General features: G+C 45.1%; 2 protein-coding genes and 1 non-coding gene across 4 annotated transcripts; 1 reads left to right on the top strand and 2 right to left on the bottom strand.

The window, feature by feature from the left end:
• Nucleotides 1-19: 19 nt before the first annotated feature.
• Nucleotides 20-11,538, bottom strand: LOC125014450 (ETS domain-containing protein Elk-3-like). 2 transcript variants are annotated; one of them, XM_047595512.1, is made up of 5 exons: nucleotides 11,393-11,538; nucleotides 4,405-4,613; nucleotides 3,291-4,091; nucleotides 1,710-1,832; nucleotides 20-819 (listed from the first exon to the last, which is right to left on the bottom strand). In XM_047595512.1, exons 1-5 carry the CDS (start codon nucleotides 11,430-11,432, stop codon nucleotides 721-723), a joined length of 1,272 nt encoding a protein of 423 aa, XP_047451468.1. In that variant the 5' UTR covers nucleotides 11,433-11,538; the 3' UTR covers nucleotides 20-720. The 2 variants fall into 2 exon arrangements, with proteins under 2 accessions (XP_047451468.1, XP_047451469.1); XM_047595513.1 differs by lacking the exon at nucleotides 11,393-11,538 and adding an exon at nucleotides 6,986-8,195.
• Nucleotides 8,708-14,016, top strand: hal (histidine ammonia-lyase). Its single transcript, XM_047595508.1, has 20 exons — nucleotides 8,708-9,171; nucleotides 9,315-9,375; nucleotides 9,585-9,612; nucleotides 9,692-9,766; nucleotides 9,862-9,934; nucleotides 10,034-10,100; nucleotides 10,185-10,222; nucleotides 10,316-10,441; nucleotides 10,558-10,697; nucleotides 10,838-10,885; nucleotides 11,179-11,326; nucleotides 11,425-11,520; nucleotides 11,640-11,698; nucleotides 11,821-11,901; nucleotides 12,017-12,082; nucleotides 12,162-12,327; nucleotides 12,435-12,569; nucleotides 13,037-13,145; nucleotides 13,263-13,332; nucleotides 13,421-14,016. Exons 1-20 carry the CDS (start codon nucleotides 8,925-8,927, stop codon nucleotides 13,550-13,552), a joined length of 1,965 nt encoding a protein of 654 aa, XP_047451464.1. The 5' UTR covers nucleotides 8,708-8,924; the 3' UTR covers nucleotides 13,553-14,016.
• A 1,238-nt stretch (nucleotides 14,017-15,254) lies between these two features.
• trnay-gua lies at nucleotides 15,255-15,342 on the bottom strand. Its single transcript is given in 2 exon segments — nucleotides 15,255-15,290; nucleotides 15,306-15,342. It is a non-coding gene; the product is annotated as a tRNA-Tyr (tRNA).
• Between the last annotated feature and the right edge of the window lie 3,973 nt (nucleotides 15,343-19,315).

Below are 19,315 nucleotides of genomic sequence, written 5' to 3'. Positions count from 1 at the left end.
CATCACAGGAACCGCGTCCAAGCATTCAATGCTCTGTTTATTGAAAATGACAAGTCATTCTTCACAATACAAAAAAAATATACAGAATACATACTGTATACCAAGTCCAGTATAAAAAAAAAAAAGAGAACATTACAATTGTTACAAAAGTTTTCATTGATTTGAAATCTCGTCTTCATCAAAAGATTTTTAAAGTAAGGCGAAAAAAAATAAGACAACAAGGCACAGCCGGTACTATCTGAGAAGCATAGTGCATACATTACATACAACACCACGAAGACGAAACGACGGGTTTCACATCGTGATTAACATTGAAGGGGAGAAAAAAAAAAACAAACATTTATTTTTACAAGATTAAAAACAAAGAGGCTCTGCGCAGAATGAGCTGCTGGCTAGCGTTTTGCAGCTAGCGACGCGTCACTTCTGTCCGCGGGGGGACAGGGTCATGTGGAAATGTGCTGTACTTTGTCACAAAGAGCCAGACGTCTCTCAGACGCCGCGGCGTATGGCTTTTACCAAGTGCTTTCAACCACTAGAATCTGAAGCAACTCAAGTGCAAAAAAAAAGTGAGGTCACATACTGTCTCGTAGGACTTTTTTTTTTTTTTTTTTCTGAATCTGACAGGATGAAAAAGAGATGTCTGCTGCTGCTGCTGCTGCTGATGATGATGATGATAATGGTGATGATTGAGAAACTGGGACGTTTTTTTTTTTTTCTGGATCAGGATTTGTGGGTGGTGGGGGACAGGAGCAGGGAGGAGGGTGTTCCTTCCAGGTTTGGCAGGGGGACAGGCATGTGTCCGTTGATTAGGCTGGGGAACTGTGGAGGAAGAGAAAGGGACTGAGAGTTAGCAGGGAGGGGATGGAGGCTCTATGAAAGCCGCTTTCCGGTGAGGAACTGCAGCATTGTCACTGTTCTGGTTTCCTGTTTTTTTTTTTTTTTTTTTCTCTTTTTTCTTTTTTAAATTCATTGTGCCTCTTCCTTTTCGTCTCTGTCCCCCTGCACCTCCGCTACAAAAGGAGAAGTCGACATTATTTGTGCACAAAGAATCCGGTGTGGTGTGGTGTGTGTGCGCGCGTGCGCGCCCATAGAGGGGAGGAGGAGAGGGGGGAGGAGGAGAGGGGGGTTGTTGTGTGTACGCTTCATAAATGAGGAGCAGCTCTCAAACCAGTCCACCCTGTTCAGACTGGCTCCCCTGGGCTCAAACAGGAAGTATTCACAGGATTTCCTCTCCCTCTCACAAGCGCTGAAACAGGACACCTCTGCAGGACCTGCACCAACTGGAGTCCCAACTAGTTTTACAACCAAATCTCGAAAAACATCTCGTCTTTAAGTTTGATCCGTGCTTCTAGTCAAGTCAATAACATATGCTTGGAAGAATTTGGGCAGATTTAAAGCAAATTATGGAGAGAACAGATCAAAAATCTTCTCGTGAATGAGAAGTGGCGAATGGGAAGAAATGATTCCGTTTCATATCAGGTTATAAAAAGTGGAGTAGATTGTTTTCCTGGGAGTCAGGTGAGTAAAGGTTTTAACAACCCCTGGAAAGAACGAGGATTTTTTACAGCTGCACTTCCTCGTTTACTACCACTAAACTTTGAGTGCACCTTCTCCTCTTATCTTATCTCCTATTTTATTATTTATTTTTTTTTGTTGTTGTTGTCACTCCTCTGTCGCGCCGCGTGTATCCACCTGAGCTGGTTTCTTACCTGGAACAGGGAGCTGTGGCCCTGCAGCCGGGCGGGGCTGAGCGGAGCCACGGGGCTGAGGCTGCTCCAGAAGTGGATGCCTGACAACAGCGGACTGTGGGCCAGCAGCAAACCCGAGGGAGTCTGTGAGGGAGGGAGGTTTTTGTATAAATAAGAGAAAACCAGCAAAGACAACATATTTTTTTTTTTTTTTTTAAACACAGAGAACCACTGGTTGGAGAACATCGCTCCGAGTGCTACGGTTATGCCAAACATGCTGAAATGGTAAATGGATGCGTATTGGCGTTTGGAAAAACAAACTGACGGACGGAGCAGGAAGGAAGTCTGTGGTTTCTCCCCCAGAATACAGGGGTGATGTGAGGGAGGGGGGTTGTTGTTGATTGAGGGGGTTGATGGGTTTGTTGGGGTGTAGCGGAGGCAAGGTAGTGGTACGCAGTGGTCCTGGAGCGCTTGGAACACCGACCACAGAGAAAACATATGAAATCAATTTCTCCTTCTCCCCTCTCCCCCTCTCTCTCCCTCCCCCCCTACTTTCCCCCTGTGTCACCTCAGAGAAGTGAGCCAGTGTTGCAGAGGGACCCGGCCCCGCTCCCATTATTAATGGAATTATTGGAGCATATGGCATCACTTAGGGCCTCTTCCCTCCGCTCTCGTTGGTTGGACTTGGAGACGATTTCTGCAAATCGCATGTTTTCCTCTGATCTCATTATTCACACAGCGCAGCATCAGTGCCTCTCCGGGTAAACCACTCCGAGCTGGTCATTTTTATTAACTCCACTGTAAACACGTCATTAGCTGAAATAGATGCTTAAACAGCGGTCGACGCCTGGTGGGAGGTTCCCCCGGTTCTTTTCGGCGCGGCTCGATAAATTTGGCTTTAAATTCGTGGCTCTGTGTCGACTGAGCGAATAATGCGGGCATCCGCGTCTTTAATTTGAGTCTATACGTATTTATGAAAGGCCCGTAACGATATAGTTGAGCCGTCGTCTGGTTTACCGTTGCGCTACACATCCTTTCGTACCTCCTCCGTGTCTGTTTCTCGAGGAAATCTTAGCTCAACGTCCGACTAAATATAAGCAGTAGTGTTTCCACAAACACGTGCCAGGTTGTATCAGATGTCTGAGGGGTTTCAGGGACACTGACTTCATGCTCTGGACAGATCCCATCATGTCCCCGTCACCAGCCAGGCCACCGCACCAAGGGCACCGATAGCGTGACTTATTATTATTGTCTCTCCCGAGATGTGATTATTATCGGGCCCTGTGTGTTTCGGCCGGAGCTGACGGGATTAAATCCCAGAGAGCGGAAATAAGAGAATGTATAAATGTCTGTTGGAAAGCCAGCGGGCTGGTGTGTAAACATGCCATGACTGGAGAGAGATGAAGTGTGCCTCAGAGCAACCTTAGGTGTGTGCAGGGCGTACCGTGCTATCAGTAATTTAGTAGATCCTGGAAAGCACCTTGAGTGAGTCACCAGGCTGGCGAAGTGCTAACGTAATCACAATTTAGAATCTCTGAACCTGACTCATGTCTAGAAATGACAGAGGCGGCGGAGTCACGGGTGTGGATGCGCGCTGTTCACCTGTGCAGTGAAGAAGGCGGGAGTGAGGGAGCCGGAGGGCAGCGCCGGGCTGTTGAGGGCGATGGAGCCGATGTCGCTCCCCGCCAGCAGCAGGGACGGGGCGGAGATCTCCAGAGCTTTGGGCTTTTTGCTTTTTGGTGGGAGTCCATCTCCTTGGTTACCACTACTGTTAGTGTAACTACTTCTGCCGCCGCTGCTCCTCTTTTCAGGCGGTTGCAGGGCTCGCTCCCTGTGGCCGGAGGACAGGTTGAGGGGCTGGGCGCTCTGGTCGGACTCCTCCTCCTCCTCCTCCTCGTCCTCCACCTCCTCGGCGTCGGGGCTCCAGCTTCGGCCCGGCTGGTTGTGCGGGGAGGACGGGGAGTGGGAGTGGGAGTGGGAGGGGAGCCTGGACGACCTCGGGGAGACGTAGGGCTCGGGTTTGATGGAGGGAGGGGAGCTCCTCTCGTTGGTGCCGAAGCGGATGACGGAGCGCGGCTCCTCCTGGCGCTCCCGCAAGGCCCGGAGGAGCTCCGGCGGGTTCTGCAGGGAGCTGATGCTGAAGGACGAGTAGAGACCCGAGCGGAGGTAGTCGTTCCGACACTGCTGCGCCCCCAGGGCTGCCAGGGTCCTCCTCTGGGCCTCCTCCTCGCCTTCCTCCTCCTCCTCCTCCTCCACGTCCAGCTCATGGGCCTCTCCCTCCTGGAGGGGGAACCGCCCGGAGGCCAGGCCCATCTCCACCGCCTGTGGGTCCATCTTGAGGATCTCGGGGAAGGACACAAACTTATAGACAAACTTCTGACCGATCACCTTCTTGATGATGTTCTGCAAAAGAAGCAAACGCAATTAGTGACGACTCGGTTTTACTTAACGCACGGGAAACACGAATCAATGAGCAAAAAAAACAATCAGAGAGAGACGTCGGGTCGATTGCGAGTCCAGCGCAGAGACAACTGTTGCGCTGTTTCTGCTGTGAGCTCGACGAGAAAGAGGAAGTGGAAGTGTCTATCAGGGGGAGACTGTGGGTTTAAAGCAGAGAACAAAGACTCTGCAACGGCGCTGCGTTCCGTTCACGCAGCCCTCAGGTCCGATCGGTTAACACAGCTGCAGCGCAAAAATGACACACAAGGAAGCTCACCTTGTCGTAGTAGTAGCGCAGGGCTCGGCTCAGCTTGTCGTAGTTCATGTTGGTCTTGTTCTTGCGCAGCCCCCACAGCTTGGCCACTTCCTCCGACTTCAGGAGCTTAAACTCGCCGTCGGTGGACGTCCAGCATATCAGGTGCTTGTGGCTCTGGTCCAGCAGCAGCTGCAGTAGGAACTGCCACAGGGTGATGGCACTGTCCATACCTGCAGGCGAAACCACTGCTCAGTCAGGTTATTTTTAAAAGTCCCTGTACGGTGATGACTTTTTCCCCGCAGAGCAAAAGTGGAACATCACCGCTCGCGGTGACGTCAGCTGACTCTTGTCAAAGCATCGCTTCTACCTGCATGCGTTAATACCTGCCAGATGCCACACTGACAGAATAAGCACGCAGCTCAAACCTCAGAGGGGAAACAAGCCAAGCGGCAGTTTGTACTTTCCAGCGCTCATCGCAGCCCTTTGTCGTATTCCCCGTGTTAAATCGCTATTGTTAGTGACTAGCGGGGACCACTTAGGACCAAACAAGCCACCGTTCCGTCTATATTAAGCGCCTTCTTTTAAATCCTTTCACTCTTGCCAGTGTGTTTTACAGCATGCGGACTAAATTGGGTTAGTGGCTGAGGAGGGGAGCGGCCCCGTTTGAGCTGTAACATGTGGTGTGAGGACGAGCAGGCCGGTGATGAATAGAACAGTGTGTGTTAAAGAGCATAGTGTAATGTAGCGGCGGCAGCAGGAGAGAAAAAAATATAAGGAGGAACAACAGCTCAAGCCAGAAATATGCTGCGGTTCAACCTGGCCCTCTCTCCACAGGAAGTATGACGGGCCAGGGTGGGTTATTCCTTTAATAGAGGAATGTGCAGCCTCGAAGCTCCTGTCTGCCTACCCAGGCTCACATATTAATAGGGGGGTGGGAGGGTGTTTCTGTCCCCACAGACTGTAACGTAAGAGGAGGACTTGGTGGGTCACACGATTAATCGATCAAACCGATTATGTCATTTCTCTGGATAACATGACAAGGTTTTTGTGCAGTTGTGAACATTCTTCCCTTGCTGATGTCTTTTGATTGGACAGAATTTGATGCTGTATCAAGTCACACTTCAGTATTTATAGTGTAACAGTCATGGATGTGTCCGAAACATTTGATACCCGAAGCGTCCGGTGTCATCAAGTGTCTGCTCAGATTTAAAGTCATCTTAGGTTTGTGTACTAAAACTCAGCTATCAGCAGTTAGCTATCAGCAAATATTGATGGGCAGGACTGTGTCCTCGTCCCCCTTATCTGCGAGTAGCGATAATTGGCCGACACTTAAAAAACAACGATAACGAGAGCGGCTTTTCAACCGCTTCATATCTCTGTGTGTAGAGGAGAGAGGCGTGAGGGAGGGAGGGAGGGAGGGGAGGGGAGGGGAGGGCCCAGCCGATTTCCGACACGAGCTATCCCCTGAGTTTTCTATCTGCCATGTGAAACTACAAACCTGTCAAAGTCAGGACTTCCTCCCATTCTACTTCCAAGGACAAATGTTGAGGAGTGGGGATCCCACAGCAGGGGAGCGTTTCCCCAATCCTGCCACACTTCCCACAAAAATCTCTGAGGGACATAGGTCAAAAGACCAAGTCATTGTCCCCTTTCCACGGCTCCACCCTTTAACCTGCCCTGAACCCAGACTTTGAACGCTTTGAAGAAAATCTAAAGCTCACCAACACAGAGCTGAGAGGTTCTCCATTTCTAATACAGAGGGAATAGAAACATTCACCTTTGTAAGATGCTGCACATAACAGCACAGGTCAGAAATAACTCCTACAGACCTCAGTCATTAGATATGAATAATTTATTATAACTCAAATGATAACAAGTCACGCAGGGAATGGATATTAGAGAGTTGGATAAAACCCCACATCTTAGCTCAACAGTGAGCTAATCAGAGTTAGTCTGAGGACCGCAGACACGCTTTAACTCTTTCTAGGAACATCACATCACCCTGATGAGGAGGTTCAGTCCGCGGATGAGGAGCCCTGCTGCGGATGCTCGGCCGCAGGAGAGTCGCTGCGCGTACAAAGACGTCCAGTGTGTGGACTGGACGGAAACTCCTAATGAGATTAGATGGTGTATGCAGACATTACTTAGCCATGACTAAATCTGCTCTCTTCCTGTTCGCAGGCGGTGGAAAATTAAACGGGGACCCGCAAGAAAAAGCATCTCCAAACGGCGTGCACGGACTCGGAAGGCTGACTGACGTTGCTTTTTGTTTTTTTATTTATTTATTTTACTTCTCGGGCTATAACACACAGAGGTCTGGATCACCGTTCTGCCCCACTGACTCATTTTCAAGATGTTGCCCGGACCGGAAGACGACACGGTGTTGTCCGAAACTAAATCTGAACTATTCTTCCCCTTAAACGTGTTAAGTCGATGCGACGAGTTTAAAACTTGAAGCGGAAACTTAAGAGTCAAGGCATGAAATAAAAAGGTAATTACGGCGGCCAATAATACCGACCGCTAATAATACTCTCCCTCTCCAAGCCACCAATTAGCCAACAAAGCGCTGTTCATAGAAAGACGTCGGTTTATTCTACGTTACCTGCGATCTGCGACTCGGTCTTTTCCCTCCGCGAAACTTTACGGTGCTGCTTGTGTGATTCCTTGTTTTTCCATGCTTACTTCTGGTCTACACGGTTGTGCCGGACTGAAATAGGATCCTGGGCTTTTTCTTTTTCTGAGCAGGAAGTTGGAGCAGGCAGACACAGAGCCGGCTGACTTCCTCTCCCCTACGATTCCCCAGGCAGTTTGCCGTCTGTGTAAACACACTTTTCCTCCCCTCCTCTCCTCTCCTCCTCTCCTCTCCTCCCCTGCCTGCCCGGCCCGCTGACGGCCAGCAGTAGGCCTCCTAAGAGTCGGCGCACACGGAGATGCAGAAACTCCTACAGCCCGTGAACTGACATCATCGGCCCGCAGGCTACTGTGATGCGTTCAGGCACGCTTCGTCATGTCGAAACTGTTATATCAACAGCCCCGGAGTTTGCAGATTTTGCGCAGATATGTTGCGTTACGACACCGCGGCGAAGAGGACTACACGCGTACCTACACAAAGAAACGCATCGTGTATTGTTTTAAGCTGACGTCAGACAGTTAAAAACGTTCAGTTTTGGGTGAAAGTTTCTGGAGAAAGTGCAAAGGGGAGGGATGTAACAAAAGACAAACTGGACGAAATGCTGCAAATGTGTGGCATGAACTGAAGCACTGAACATAGACTTAATGTTTGCTAAGAGGACCAGTTTCATTACTTGAAACACAGGTATTGCAAGCCCTCAGTTGTTCAATACAAGCATAGGTTATAGGTAAGAAGTAGCCACTGGCATTGACAACCTAATAGTGGTAGACTGAAGTTAAATACATCAAATTTAATAGCAAAATATTTCTGAGCTCCACACCCTGCAGTGCAAAACACAGGGAAAGATGGCATCCTTGGCTGTTGAACTTGAACATATCGAGCAGTCACACTGCACAGCTGCTATTTTAGGTCGTGCAGAGTCGTCTAAATAAATGTGTTCTTAGTTTAACACCAGTAACCTGATAGATGTAATACAATAAATCAACCGAGTCTAATCCATGAGCTGCGAATATTTAACGTCCTGCTACATTTACACACTCTGATAATGTCTGACAGCAAGTGAAGGCACCACTAGTAAGACCCTCTCCTTGCTTTACCAACTAATTTGGGATTACAGTTTAGTTCCTGCCATCACACTAAGAACCAATAGGTTTGTTCCACGGCGTGTCTAGACCATTTTTTAAACTGTTTCCCAGCATTCCTGCAAATCAGAATTAAAAAAACGATTTTTTTTGGTGTTTTTTTTTTTTTTTTGATCGGTTGTCTATGATAAGATGACAAAAAATAAATAAATAAATAAAATCAGCACAATAGTGGAAAGAATGTGGTTTAAACATGGGGTGGTGGGGGTTGCCTGCCAAGTTTGGACAGGTCTGTAGGGTGTGTTCAGTCCAAAAGGAGGGATAAAGGATGGATTGATGTTGTCTCTTAGGCAGGGTTGACCTTAGGCAGGGCAGCTTCTTTTCTTTATTCTTTAAACCAAATGACAGCTTTGTGACAGTTAAACATTAAAGCACATCTAAATCTCTGACCCTAGAATCGCCCCTGGATTTCTTCTTAGATTTGCTGGTTTGACTGAACATAAATTATGCCACTATTGGCTGGTAACATGTCGACAATGTCAGGGGTGAAGTGAAGGCCTACAACAAACTTTTTTTTTTTTTGTTTATCCAAATACCCAGGCACTTCCACATTTGGTGCCGTGGGTGCCTTTTTGTGAACACATTGTCAATACGCCAAAACGTCTGTGATCGACCTGTTGAGGTTGATGATCTCCAGAGGTGTGACGCCGGCAGGCGTGCCTCCCCCCGGCTGCGTCTGATTGGTGGCCGAGCTTGGTGCGGCCGAAGTTGGTACCTTGGAGAGAGGCGCGCAGGAGTCACTGCAGCCGAGCACCGCGCGACGCGAAATGCCTCGTTTTACCGTCCACATCCGAGATGAGTGGCTGGCAGTGCCCTGCCGAGATACCTCCAACACGATCCAGTGGCTCGGACTCGAAGCGCTCAAACGTTACATCAAGAACAAACCAGACAACGGCGGCATCACGGCCGTGAAGGACACGCGTTTCGTTGTGCGCAGGTGCCAGGGTTTGGGTTTGTTGGACGTGGATGACACCATCGAGGATGTACTGGAGGATAATGACTTTGTCGAGCTCGGTAATGACTGTATGCATGAGCAAAATGGAGAACATGTCCATCACGTTCAGAAATGAGAGATGTTTTAACTTTAGATGAGTTTAATATAACTGTGCGTAATTTGTAATTTACATTAAATGTGGATTATTATTCCGTACTTTCAGCTATTGCAGGGGATACAATGTCTCCTGATTTTATCCCATGTGAGCCTGGAGTTTCTCATCTGTATCCTTAAACGTGTTGTTAATTATAGCTTCTGGGTACTACAAGTAAATCAGTTTTCTTTCTTTATGCCATTATATAGCATGGCATGTCCACAGACAAGATGAAAGGTTCAAATAAATCGTGTCACCTTCTTAACAAAAAAAAAAAAAAAAATACAAGCAACACTGCACTCTGCTTTAAGTTGTCCTTGACTAAATTGTCTGAAATAGCACAGCGGCTTACAGAGAACCCGGAGAAGTAAGTGGATTTTTTTTTGTCAAAATTTAAAACGTGTCACATCGAATACGTCTGCATAACACCCGTCTCCTGTGCGTAGTATCTTTTCTTGGACGGCAACAGCCTGACGTCGACAGACCTGGTCAACTTAGGCAGAGGACTCTACAAGATAAAGGTAATGATCAACAAACTGTTTTTTTTTTTTTTTTGTTGTCATGGCTGCTCTGAGGTAACTGTTGACTTAATGTTATCCTTCCCCAACATTTTCAGCTGACTCCTGAGGCTGAAAGAAAGGTTGTGCAAGCCAGAGAACTTCTGGACACCATTGTCAAAGAAAACAAAGGTTAATATACGCCAGAGAACAAATCCAAAGACTTCAAAGTAAACAAGTTACTGAGGAATGGATGATGTAGTGAGCTCTGCGTGTCTCTTGTTTTTGCAGTCGTCTACGGAATCACAACAGGTTTTGGCAAATTTGCCCGAACTGTCATTCCCGTCAGCAAGCTCAAGTAAAGGCAATGTTTATGATCTTTGTCGGAGATTGAGCTGTTTTTGTGTACCAACGTGATGGTCATGTACTCTATGTTCCACAGGGAGCTCCAGGAAAACTTGGTGCGGTCACACTCAGCGGGTGATGAAACTCATTCAGGCCTCCCGACAAAGCGTTTGTTTGTTTTGCGTTGTGTGCTCACATCCGCTTCATTAGTTACCTTGTGATACGTAGGTGTCGGAAACCCCCTCAGCCCTGAGAGGACCCGCATGCTGCTCGCTCTGAGGATCAATGTCCTGGCCAAAGGACACAGCGGTATTTCTCCAGAAACTCTCCATGCCATGATCCAAGCCTTTAACGGTGAGCTCCATCATCTTCAGTCTTCGGCTGCTGTTAAGTTCCTTTAAGGATCAGCCCTGGGGGAAGCTGACTGTCATATGAGCCCATCTTTGTCTATTATCTATTTGCCCCTGCAGCTTCCTGCCTCTCCTTCGTCCCGGAGAAGGGAACAGTGGGTGCTAGCGGAGACCTTGCGCCCCTCTCTCACCTGGCCCTGGGGCTGATGGGCGAGGGTAAGATGTGGTCTCCCAAGAGCGGATGGGCAGACGCCAAATATGTAAGATCAGAGTGACACTTCCACGATTGTAAAACATTGCTTAATACTATAGCAAACATGCCTTGTGTTTGTATGAGTGAAAGGTTGAGTCTGACAGGTAAACATGTTTGCTCTTTGATGACCCTTTTATCCCTGACCAGGTCCTGGAGGCTCATGGACTGAAGCCAGTATCACTGAAGCCCAAAGAGGTAATGTTTAAAACCGTATTCTCAACTGTTTGATTTGTCTGTGCTTCAGAAGTGGATCAATGAGAGCACTTTGAGCCGTCTAGTAGTGATCAAATATTTAGCATGTAAACATGAAATGAATGTAGTGACGTACTACTAGAGAGTTTAAGATTATGAAAACATTTCTGGTTTCTACGTAATCGGAGCACATGAATAAACAGACTTAATTACTGCACATTAAATGCTGTCGCTCCATTGTGTTCTGAAACTATAAAACACACGCCCGCATCTCACTCTCCGGCATTCCCTGTCAGGGCCTCGCTCTGATCAACGGGACCCAGATGATCACCTCTCTCGGGGCCGAGGCCGTGGAGCGAGCCCAGGCGATTGCCCAACAGGCAGATATTATTGCTGCTCTCACTCTGGAGGTGCTGAAGGGAACTACCAAGGCCTTCGACAGTGGTGAGTGGCGAGCGGCGGTAATGGATCTGACCGAAGCCGCAAACCAGATGGAATTTTTTATTTTACCTCGAGGCTCGATTTCTGATCTCGTCCCGTAGACATCCATTCGCTGCGGCCCCACCAGGGACAGATAGAGGTGGCCCAGCGCTTCCGCTCACTGCTGGACTCCGACCACCACCCATCCGAGATTGCAGGTCAGAGGACTGGGCCAGACTCTAAAACAGACCAGAAAAATTATAAAACTCGTAAACTAACTGCTGCACCATTAAAAGTGTCCTATTTAATGTGTGTCGTCTGGTGGCGTTTTCCTCAGAGAGCCACAGGTTCTGTGACAGAGTCCAGGATGCCTACACCATGCGGTGCTGCCCTCAGGTAACCTCGAGTCAAGTTTATTCGCATATCCCCAAATCACAAGGTTCTCTTCCAACAGCGACCTATAGTGAATGATTGGAGGTGGGGAAAGACTGAGCGTTGTACTCTCTGTATACACACAGGTTCACGGAATCGCCAATGACACCATTAACTTTGTCCAGAACATCATCAACACAGAAATCAACAGCGCCACTGACAACCCTGTATCCTTCTCTGACTTGTAAACTGAACTCGCCATTTTATTTAAACGGCTGCTGTGTTTAACAGACTCCAACAGAAATTCGATTATTTATTTTTTACTTTAACTGTCATACAAAGATGGTGTTTGCAGAAAGAGGTGAGACCATTTCAGGTGGGAACTTCCATGGCGAATACCCAGCCAAGGTTAGTGACCAAGAAGACATCTTGACATCTTGGTAGATTTTTAGTCTTCCCTCTTTCACTAGCATTTCCTCACTTACAGGCTCTGGACTTTTTAGCCATTGCAGTCCACGAGCTGGCCTCCATCAGCGAGAGGAGGATCGAGAGGCTGTGCAACCCCTCCCTGAGCGAGCTGCCCGCCTTTCTCGTCAACGAGGGGGGGCTCAACTCAGGCTTCATGATTGCCCACTGTACTGCTGCTGCCCTAGGTTGGTGTGGTTTCATACTATGATGTCATGTTATACAATTAAATAAATGTTACTTGGCTATTGTATTTATTTGCGTGCGCTAACCTCGAGTCTTTTACTCTCTTTAGTTTCAGAAAATAAAGTCTTGTGTCATCCCTCTTCTGTGGACTCCTTGTCCACCAGTGCAGCCACAGAGGACCATGTGTCTATGGGAGGCTGGGCTGCCAGGAAGGCTTTGAGGGTCATAGAGCATGTGGAGCAGGGTAAGGTGACACGTAGCGTAGGTGTTTCTGATGCTGAAGTTTTGCTTTTACACTGAGGAGTCGACAAGAAAAATCAACACGCAAAACATGGCGATGTAGTGATTGTATTTGGCCGTCTACGGTAGACGTTCAGAGGGAAAGACCAACAAAATGTCTCAGTTAAGTTGTGTTAATCAGACAATCAGATGAAATTAAAGTGAGCTTTGAAAGCAACAAGAAGTAACTGCTCAAATGTTGTGGTTCTACCACAACAAAAAAAAGGAGCACAGTTTAAAACCGTGCTAATGATAAACCAACCATAATAAATCTGCATCAACTGACTGGTTTTATATCCGAGAATCGAAGTGATGTTCCTTATTAAAATATTCAGCATTTCTACTTGAGGAACTAGTTTGTCTATTTGATAGCTCCTCATACTTTAGTATAATGTCTAGAATAATGTCAGAGCGGATGTTTTCTCTTGTCAGTTCTAGCTATAGAGCTGTTAGCGGCCTGTCAGGGTATCGAGTTCCTCCGACCTCTCCGTACCACTACTCCACTGGAGAAGGTCTATGACCTCGTGCGCAGTGTGGTCAAGTAAGTCAAACAGAGGTGGCCGACGTACACGACTTTTACTCCACTGAAATAATGTACAGGATGGTTAATATTTATCCTTTGCCCCACTTCGTCTTTTCAATCTCCTGCCGTTAACAGACCATGGATTAAAGACAGATTCATGTCTCCGGACATTGAAGCCGTTCACCGTCTCCTGATTGACCAGAAGGTGAGTTCAAAAAACTGAAGGAGTAACGAACGGTTTGATGTGCTCACTTCGCTGAAACTTAAACTTCACGTTTATTACTTCTCCTCAGGTTTGGAGTGTGGCCAAACCTTACATTGACAAGTATCAGTCAGAGTACATCCCTGAGTCCCGCCCCATCTCTCCTACTGCCTTCTCCCTGGAGTCTCCAGCGTCGCCCAGGAAGCGAGTTCGACACGAGTGAAAGCGAGAGTAGTTTAGTTTTTATGGTTCGCATAAACTGCAATTAAATTTTGCTGAATGACAAAAAACTGATTAGACAAAACGATGTTTTTTCTCTTTCTATACTAAAGCCATATGGTCATTTGTGAGCCTATTGTTTTTTAATCCTTGAAGATGTCTTTGTAATTTAAAATATAGCGATATACAGTATATTTCTGCAGTAGTTATTGAGTGTTGAACGTGTGTGTACTCTGAACCATACCAGTGTGCACCAGAGGTGTATTTATCCAAACTCTTGTTGTCCCTTTAATTCAGTTTTCATTGCCACATGACTACCTCAGCCATTCTCATATGAAATCTATCCCATGATGTGGCACAAACAGAACTATCAGTAAATATATTTTTTGTCTGTTATAATGGAAATTTTAAACAATTGTCATCTACACAATTCCAACTTAACATAATAAACATTTTAATTTGTGATTAGCACTGGTTTTTGCTCAGTATTTGTGAAAATATTGCTGCACATTTAGGTTTAGGTTGTGATCGACAGAAGAAAAGTTCTCACACTAATTTCTACTTTTTTTTATTATGTTTAATTACTTTTAGTACAAGCAGTGATAGAGGTACTGATAGCAGTGGTAATGACTCACGACTGTCACTGCTATAAAACTCTATGCAGATACACAACCAGAAAATAAATGGCAAAAAATGAGCCCATTTCACCAGAGGAATTGGAAATTTAACATATTACTTAATGAAATATGCAGGCTGTTATATACCAGAAGTGGCTCATGGTGGCCAAAGAAATCAAGGATTTGAAGATAGAAACACCAGATGAGTTTCAATTCAGGAAATAAAGGTTTATATATATATATATATATATAAACTGGAAAAAAATAATTTTAGTCTAAAATAGACTAAATATAATTTGCTGAAAACTAAACATCTGAAGGGAACATACAGTACTCTTTGAGGTTGTGAGATTACAGGATACACCGTTTTTTTGTGTTCTGTAGCAGAAGTTTAATCAGGACCTACCTGTCCATGCTGAGAAGCCAATCTGCCACCTTGAGGCGCTGAAAGAAAAACCCTGAGGAAAATAAAGTAGAAAGTCACAGGACTGTATAGCTTTGGTCAACAAATTCAAAGGTTACACAAATAGCTCAGGGGGGCAACAGAGAGTAAGTAGCACAGGGGTAGAAGTTTGCAGTGCAGGGAAATACTGCAAAATGTTTTTTCTATACAATCATATGCTAGAGAGATAAATCGGATAGCATCAGAGCAAGGCCTACAACTTATGTTAGAAATTTCCGTCAGTTAATATTTTGGGGTGCTTGTAAGTGATCCTATGTTTGAAGGATGAGTTTGAAAACTGATACACTGATGATAGATCATACTTTTTAGTTGAATCACACGGATCACTGACGGGAGAATGTAATAAGATAGACCATCTTGTGTCAATACAATGTTGTGCTGGGAAACTATTGGACGTGACATTTGTGTGGATGTTACTTATGTAGCACCCACCTAAACCAGACCAGGCATCCACACCCCATATGGGGCTATGAAACTCCTTGAGACCCCCACTAATAACATTGTAATAACAATGTTATAACATTGTTATTACATGTGTATTACAACACTCTAACAATATGTCAGAAACAAGGACAAAAAGCAAATAGAGCGTAATGTATGTTATCGCTATGTGAAAAAGATGAGTCTCCTTCGAGCCGGATTCGAACCAGCGACCTAAGGATATCAGCTATAAGCCACTACAGTCCTCCGCTCTACCAACTGAGCTATCGAAGGGACACTGAACACACCATATGCTCTCATATATTCAAAGTTGCTTTTATACCGTTATTACTGTTTTATACATGTATATATTTGTTGTTACTGACGTTGGACCTTTAAGGTCGAAGATACTCAGCTGTGTGTGTAGTAGAACGCATAAGCTACTTATGCTCGCTCGCTCACTCGCTTGCTAACTATTGCTAGCGTTAGCTTGCAGTGGAATTAGTTAGCTAACACCGCGTTGATTCAGAGACAACAGAAATGCAAACTATCTGTTTAAAGTCCATCTTTTAAACAAACCCCTAAAAAGTGAGGTTTAAGTTAAGTAAAAGTCAATTATCGTAACGTCAGACTGGCTACCTGTTAGCAAGTTACCTGTAGCAGCTCCTCTTACGGAAAGCTGTGCACGCCCACCAGATCAGAGCAACATTGAACACACCAACTAAACTTTTGTTCCGACGCCTGTAGCAATGAGACACACAGTCGCAAGTAAAGACGGGAAAACCTGGTCATTTGTGAGTTGCTGTATAACTGCAATCAACAAAAATAACTGTAATCTTTCAGCCCAGGACTGATTTAAAAGCAGTCATTACAGAGGGGACCAATTCAGCTATTAAGCTTCAGTCAAACATTGAAGACATCTGAACCGATGTAAGGTCTCAGTTAAGGTCTTATCATCACGGCCCTAAACAACAGGACATGGTAATGTTATAAATGTCTGTCTCTGCAGAGCACAAGACGCTTTGTTGTCTCTGCTGTGCTGAAACAGACAGTGCAAAATATGTTTAGGATTAAATGTGAAGTAAAGGTGCGTTGTTTCAGTGATCGATGAGTAAAACTGCAGTATAAAGTGTGGTGCATTGCTAATCTAAGAACCTACTACAGGAAAAACATAGGTTTGTGTTTTCCTCACTCTTTATGAAAAACTACGTAACGTTACGTGAGCACATAATATGATGAAATCGTATTTTCTGTGGGGCATTTTTTTCTGAGGTCGTGGATGGATTGCGTTTCTCTACTATGAAAAATTAAACGATTATTTGAGTAATTTGAAAACCTTGTTCTCTCAAAGTAGTTTGACTTTTAACCACTAGGTGGCAATATTTCCTCATTTTAAGAGCAGACCTATCCATGCTAAAAAGTCTTTTCTTTCTTTTAAAATAATAAAATGTTCATATTGCGTCTGGTTGAATCACTTCCGTTTACTATATATATGAAAGCCCCAAATACACATAAAAACAAGTCACAATGGCACGTATGTGCTTCAATCTTGTTTGAGGTTTGGGTTTTAGTACGTGAGGTCAATAATCACCTTTCTGCCTGTAGCCTACTTCATTTTTTTTTCCAGGTGGTGCGTCACTTTCAGTTTTTTATTTTTAGCAATGCGGCTAAATTTACTTAGTGTTGTAACTCTTTATTCTAATTTATGAACTGAATCACTTCCTCGCATTGTGACGTGCCAGCAACAGTCACTACAGAATTAGCCCACAGCTGTTGTCCTGTATACGTAAAGAGAAGGTTAAGTACAATCCAAGAAGATAATAGTATCTCAGTGTTTTTTTTGTTTGTTTGTTTGTTTTCCTTTTTTTTTTTTTTTGTTGGTAAAGCACAGCAACTGGACAGAGGCATGGTGGAACGTAATGATTAATCAATCATACAAACTAACTCTGTTTCTACTTTTAGGGGAATATTTAACTTCTTACTTACTTTTTTAACAACTTACAAATATTTTGTCTGATAACATTTTTTCTGTAAAAGTAGTATGTTTGTGTACTCTTATCTTTTATTATGGTTTTTCTACTTGTACCTTTGTAAAGGATACCAGTATTTCTTTTAACACAGGGCAGTAAGTCAGTGAGTCAGGAATCCATGAGCGTGTAAAGCAGAAAAGTGACGACACTAATACATTTCAGTGAAGTTTAGGCTCATAATGACGAACAGGACTCATTGTCAGGCTGCTCTCTGATGTATTCATCTTGTCCTGACCTGTCTGACAGTGACATAATGTGTTACATACATACAGTGTATTGCGGCAGCGTGGGGATAGACATGGAGCCTAAAGCAGGGTCACGCTGTCGAGGCAGCAGACATTCCTCTCATAACACGGGCTCCAGTCTCTACATCTTGTCCGTCCTTTACTGAGATTATCATCCTGTCTCAACTGATCACCCATGGGGAACGGTTTGAGAAGGGAAAAGGTTTGAAAGATGGGACTTTGAGACGTGTTACCATCAATCAGGTACAATAATAGACACATTCACCACACAAACCGTGTGATTATTCTCCATCTAGGACCACCGTTCAGATGTTTTACAGCTTTTTTTTTGCACATTTTGTCAGTACAGCATGTTTTGAAGTGGTAAATATTACAACTAAAAGGCACAGAAGGGGCAATTTTATTTAAGTAATGGAGGTATTTTCTTTGAGCAGAGTTTTAGCCTGGAACAGCCAAAAGGCCTCCCATGATTAACGACTGACGGAGGCCTTTAGTTTGCTTTCCAAGGTCACGTCTCCAAGGGCCATCTCATGTGGCTTTGAAAGGAAAATGCCCAAGAAAAACAACTTGTTTGATCTGTCTCACACAGACATCTCGTGCCCAACGCAATTAAAAACACTAACCACATCACTGTCCCAGCTCCACGTGGCTTTACCGATACTATAAAGTATAAACATTGTATTTAAAGTGTGCCGTCTTGGAATTTACTGTAAATTAATTTCCTGTAAAGATGAGCACTGCAGCCAGGTTGTGTCACGCATGTCCAGTGAAATGTTTTTCCTGGTCTGCTTTATATATTTTTCTCAGAGTAGATACATTTTTTATCAGTACAATACTTCTTCTTCTTCTTCTTCTTCTTCTTCTTCTTCTTCTTCTTCTTCTTCTTCTTCTTCAGTGAATACATCATTAAGCAGCGTATGACTACTTTTGACGTGATGTGATGAGGGATAGCAAGAAGGAATTTCCATGTGTGATGACAGCCTAAAGGAAGTGGAGCACTGCACTTAGTTATGTTCCAGCGTTATTTTACGTTTTTATATAATATGCATCAGGGGTGCATTCCTACACATCTAAGCATGTCACCATAGTGTTAGCCGTTTCTGCCTCCATGCGAACGGGCTTGTTTTTTCAGCTATCATTTATAGGACACACAAAAGTAGAACATGCACCTGTGGTTTGAACAATGTTTTTAAAGTGTTACAGCTTCCTCCCCCGTGGTTAATAATACTCTGTGTTTTTCTGCTTTTATTTAAGCCGAGCAGCAGATGGCAAGACGTTCGCCTACGACACTAAAAGTTACACTTCCTGCCTGTCTGACAAAGGTCGACCTCCCACAGGTCCCTGTTCCCGTGTCCACTCTTGCTGTTAATTTAGACGTGTGCTTTCTTCTTTCCTGTGTAGTAAGTGAATGTTTAAAAGCGTAATGTAACATATACAATCTAAAGAAGTGCCTGTTGAGGGGGCCTGAAATGTGTGTCACTATCATTGCATAAGATAAATACCTGGCAGCATTAATGCCACACGAGTTACATCATGGGGAGAGTCACATTCTTGAGCTAATGTTTACGTATCACAGGCGCTGTTTCATTTTTTTTTGTCACCACAGATTAGACCGTCTGATGCAATGTGGACGGGGGTAATGTTATGGCTAGGATCAAGCAGACAGATAGCAGTGATAAACGTCATAAAAATGGGAGCGCGAGACAACCAGATACAGTGGGTGTTTAGAGCCGTCTGTTTAGTGCTCAGCCCTGCGGGCAAGGCACCTTCGCTCCTTGCCCGGAGCATGTCTGGCTTTTCGTCTGGCTTTTACAGGAGAGTAGACAGATTACTTGCAAAGGGTTGAGGTGGTTCACTGAGCTTGACGGTGCTAGATGACATGGCAGCATGAGAGGGGAGGGAACCATATCCTTTTACAGTCTGGAAATAAAGCTGGCCAGCAGCCCTGTGTCCGTCATCTTATTGGGCAATGAAACGACTATCGCAGCGACG

Source organism: Mugil cephalus, chromosome 10, assembly GCF_022458985.1.
Source record: "Mugil cephalus isolate CIBA_MC_2020 chromosome 10, CIBA_Mcephalus_1.1, whole genome shotgun sequence".
NCBI classification, from domain to species: Eukaryota; Metazoa; Chordata; class Actinopteri; order Mugiliformes; family Mugilidae; genus Mugil; species Mugil cephalus.
This window is presented reverse-complemented; position numbering and strand designations above follow the sequence as displayed.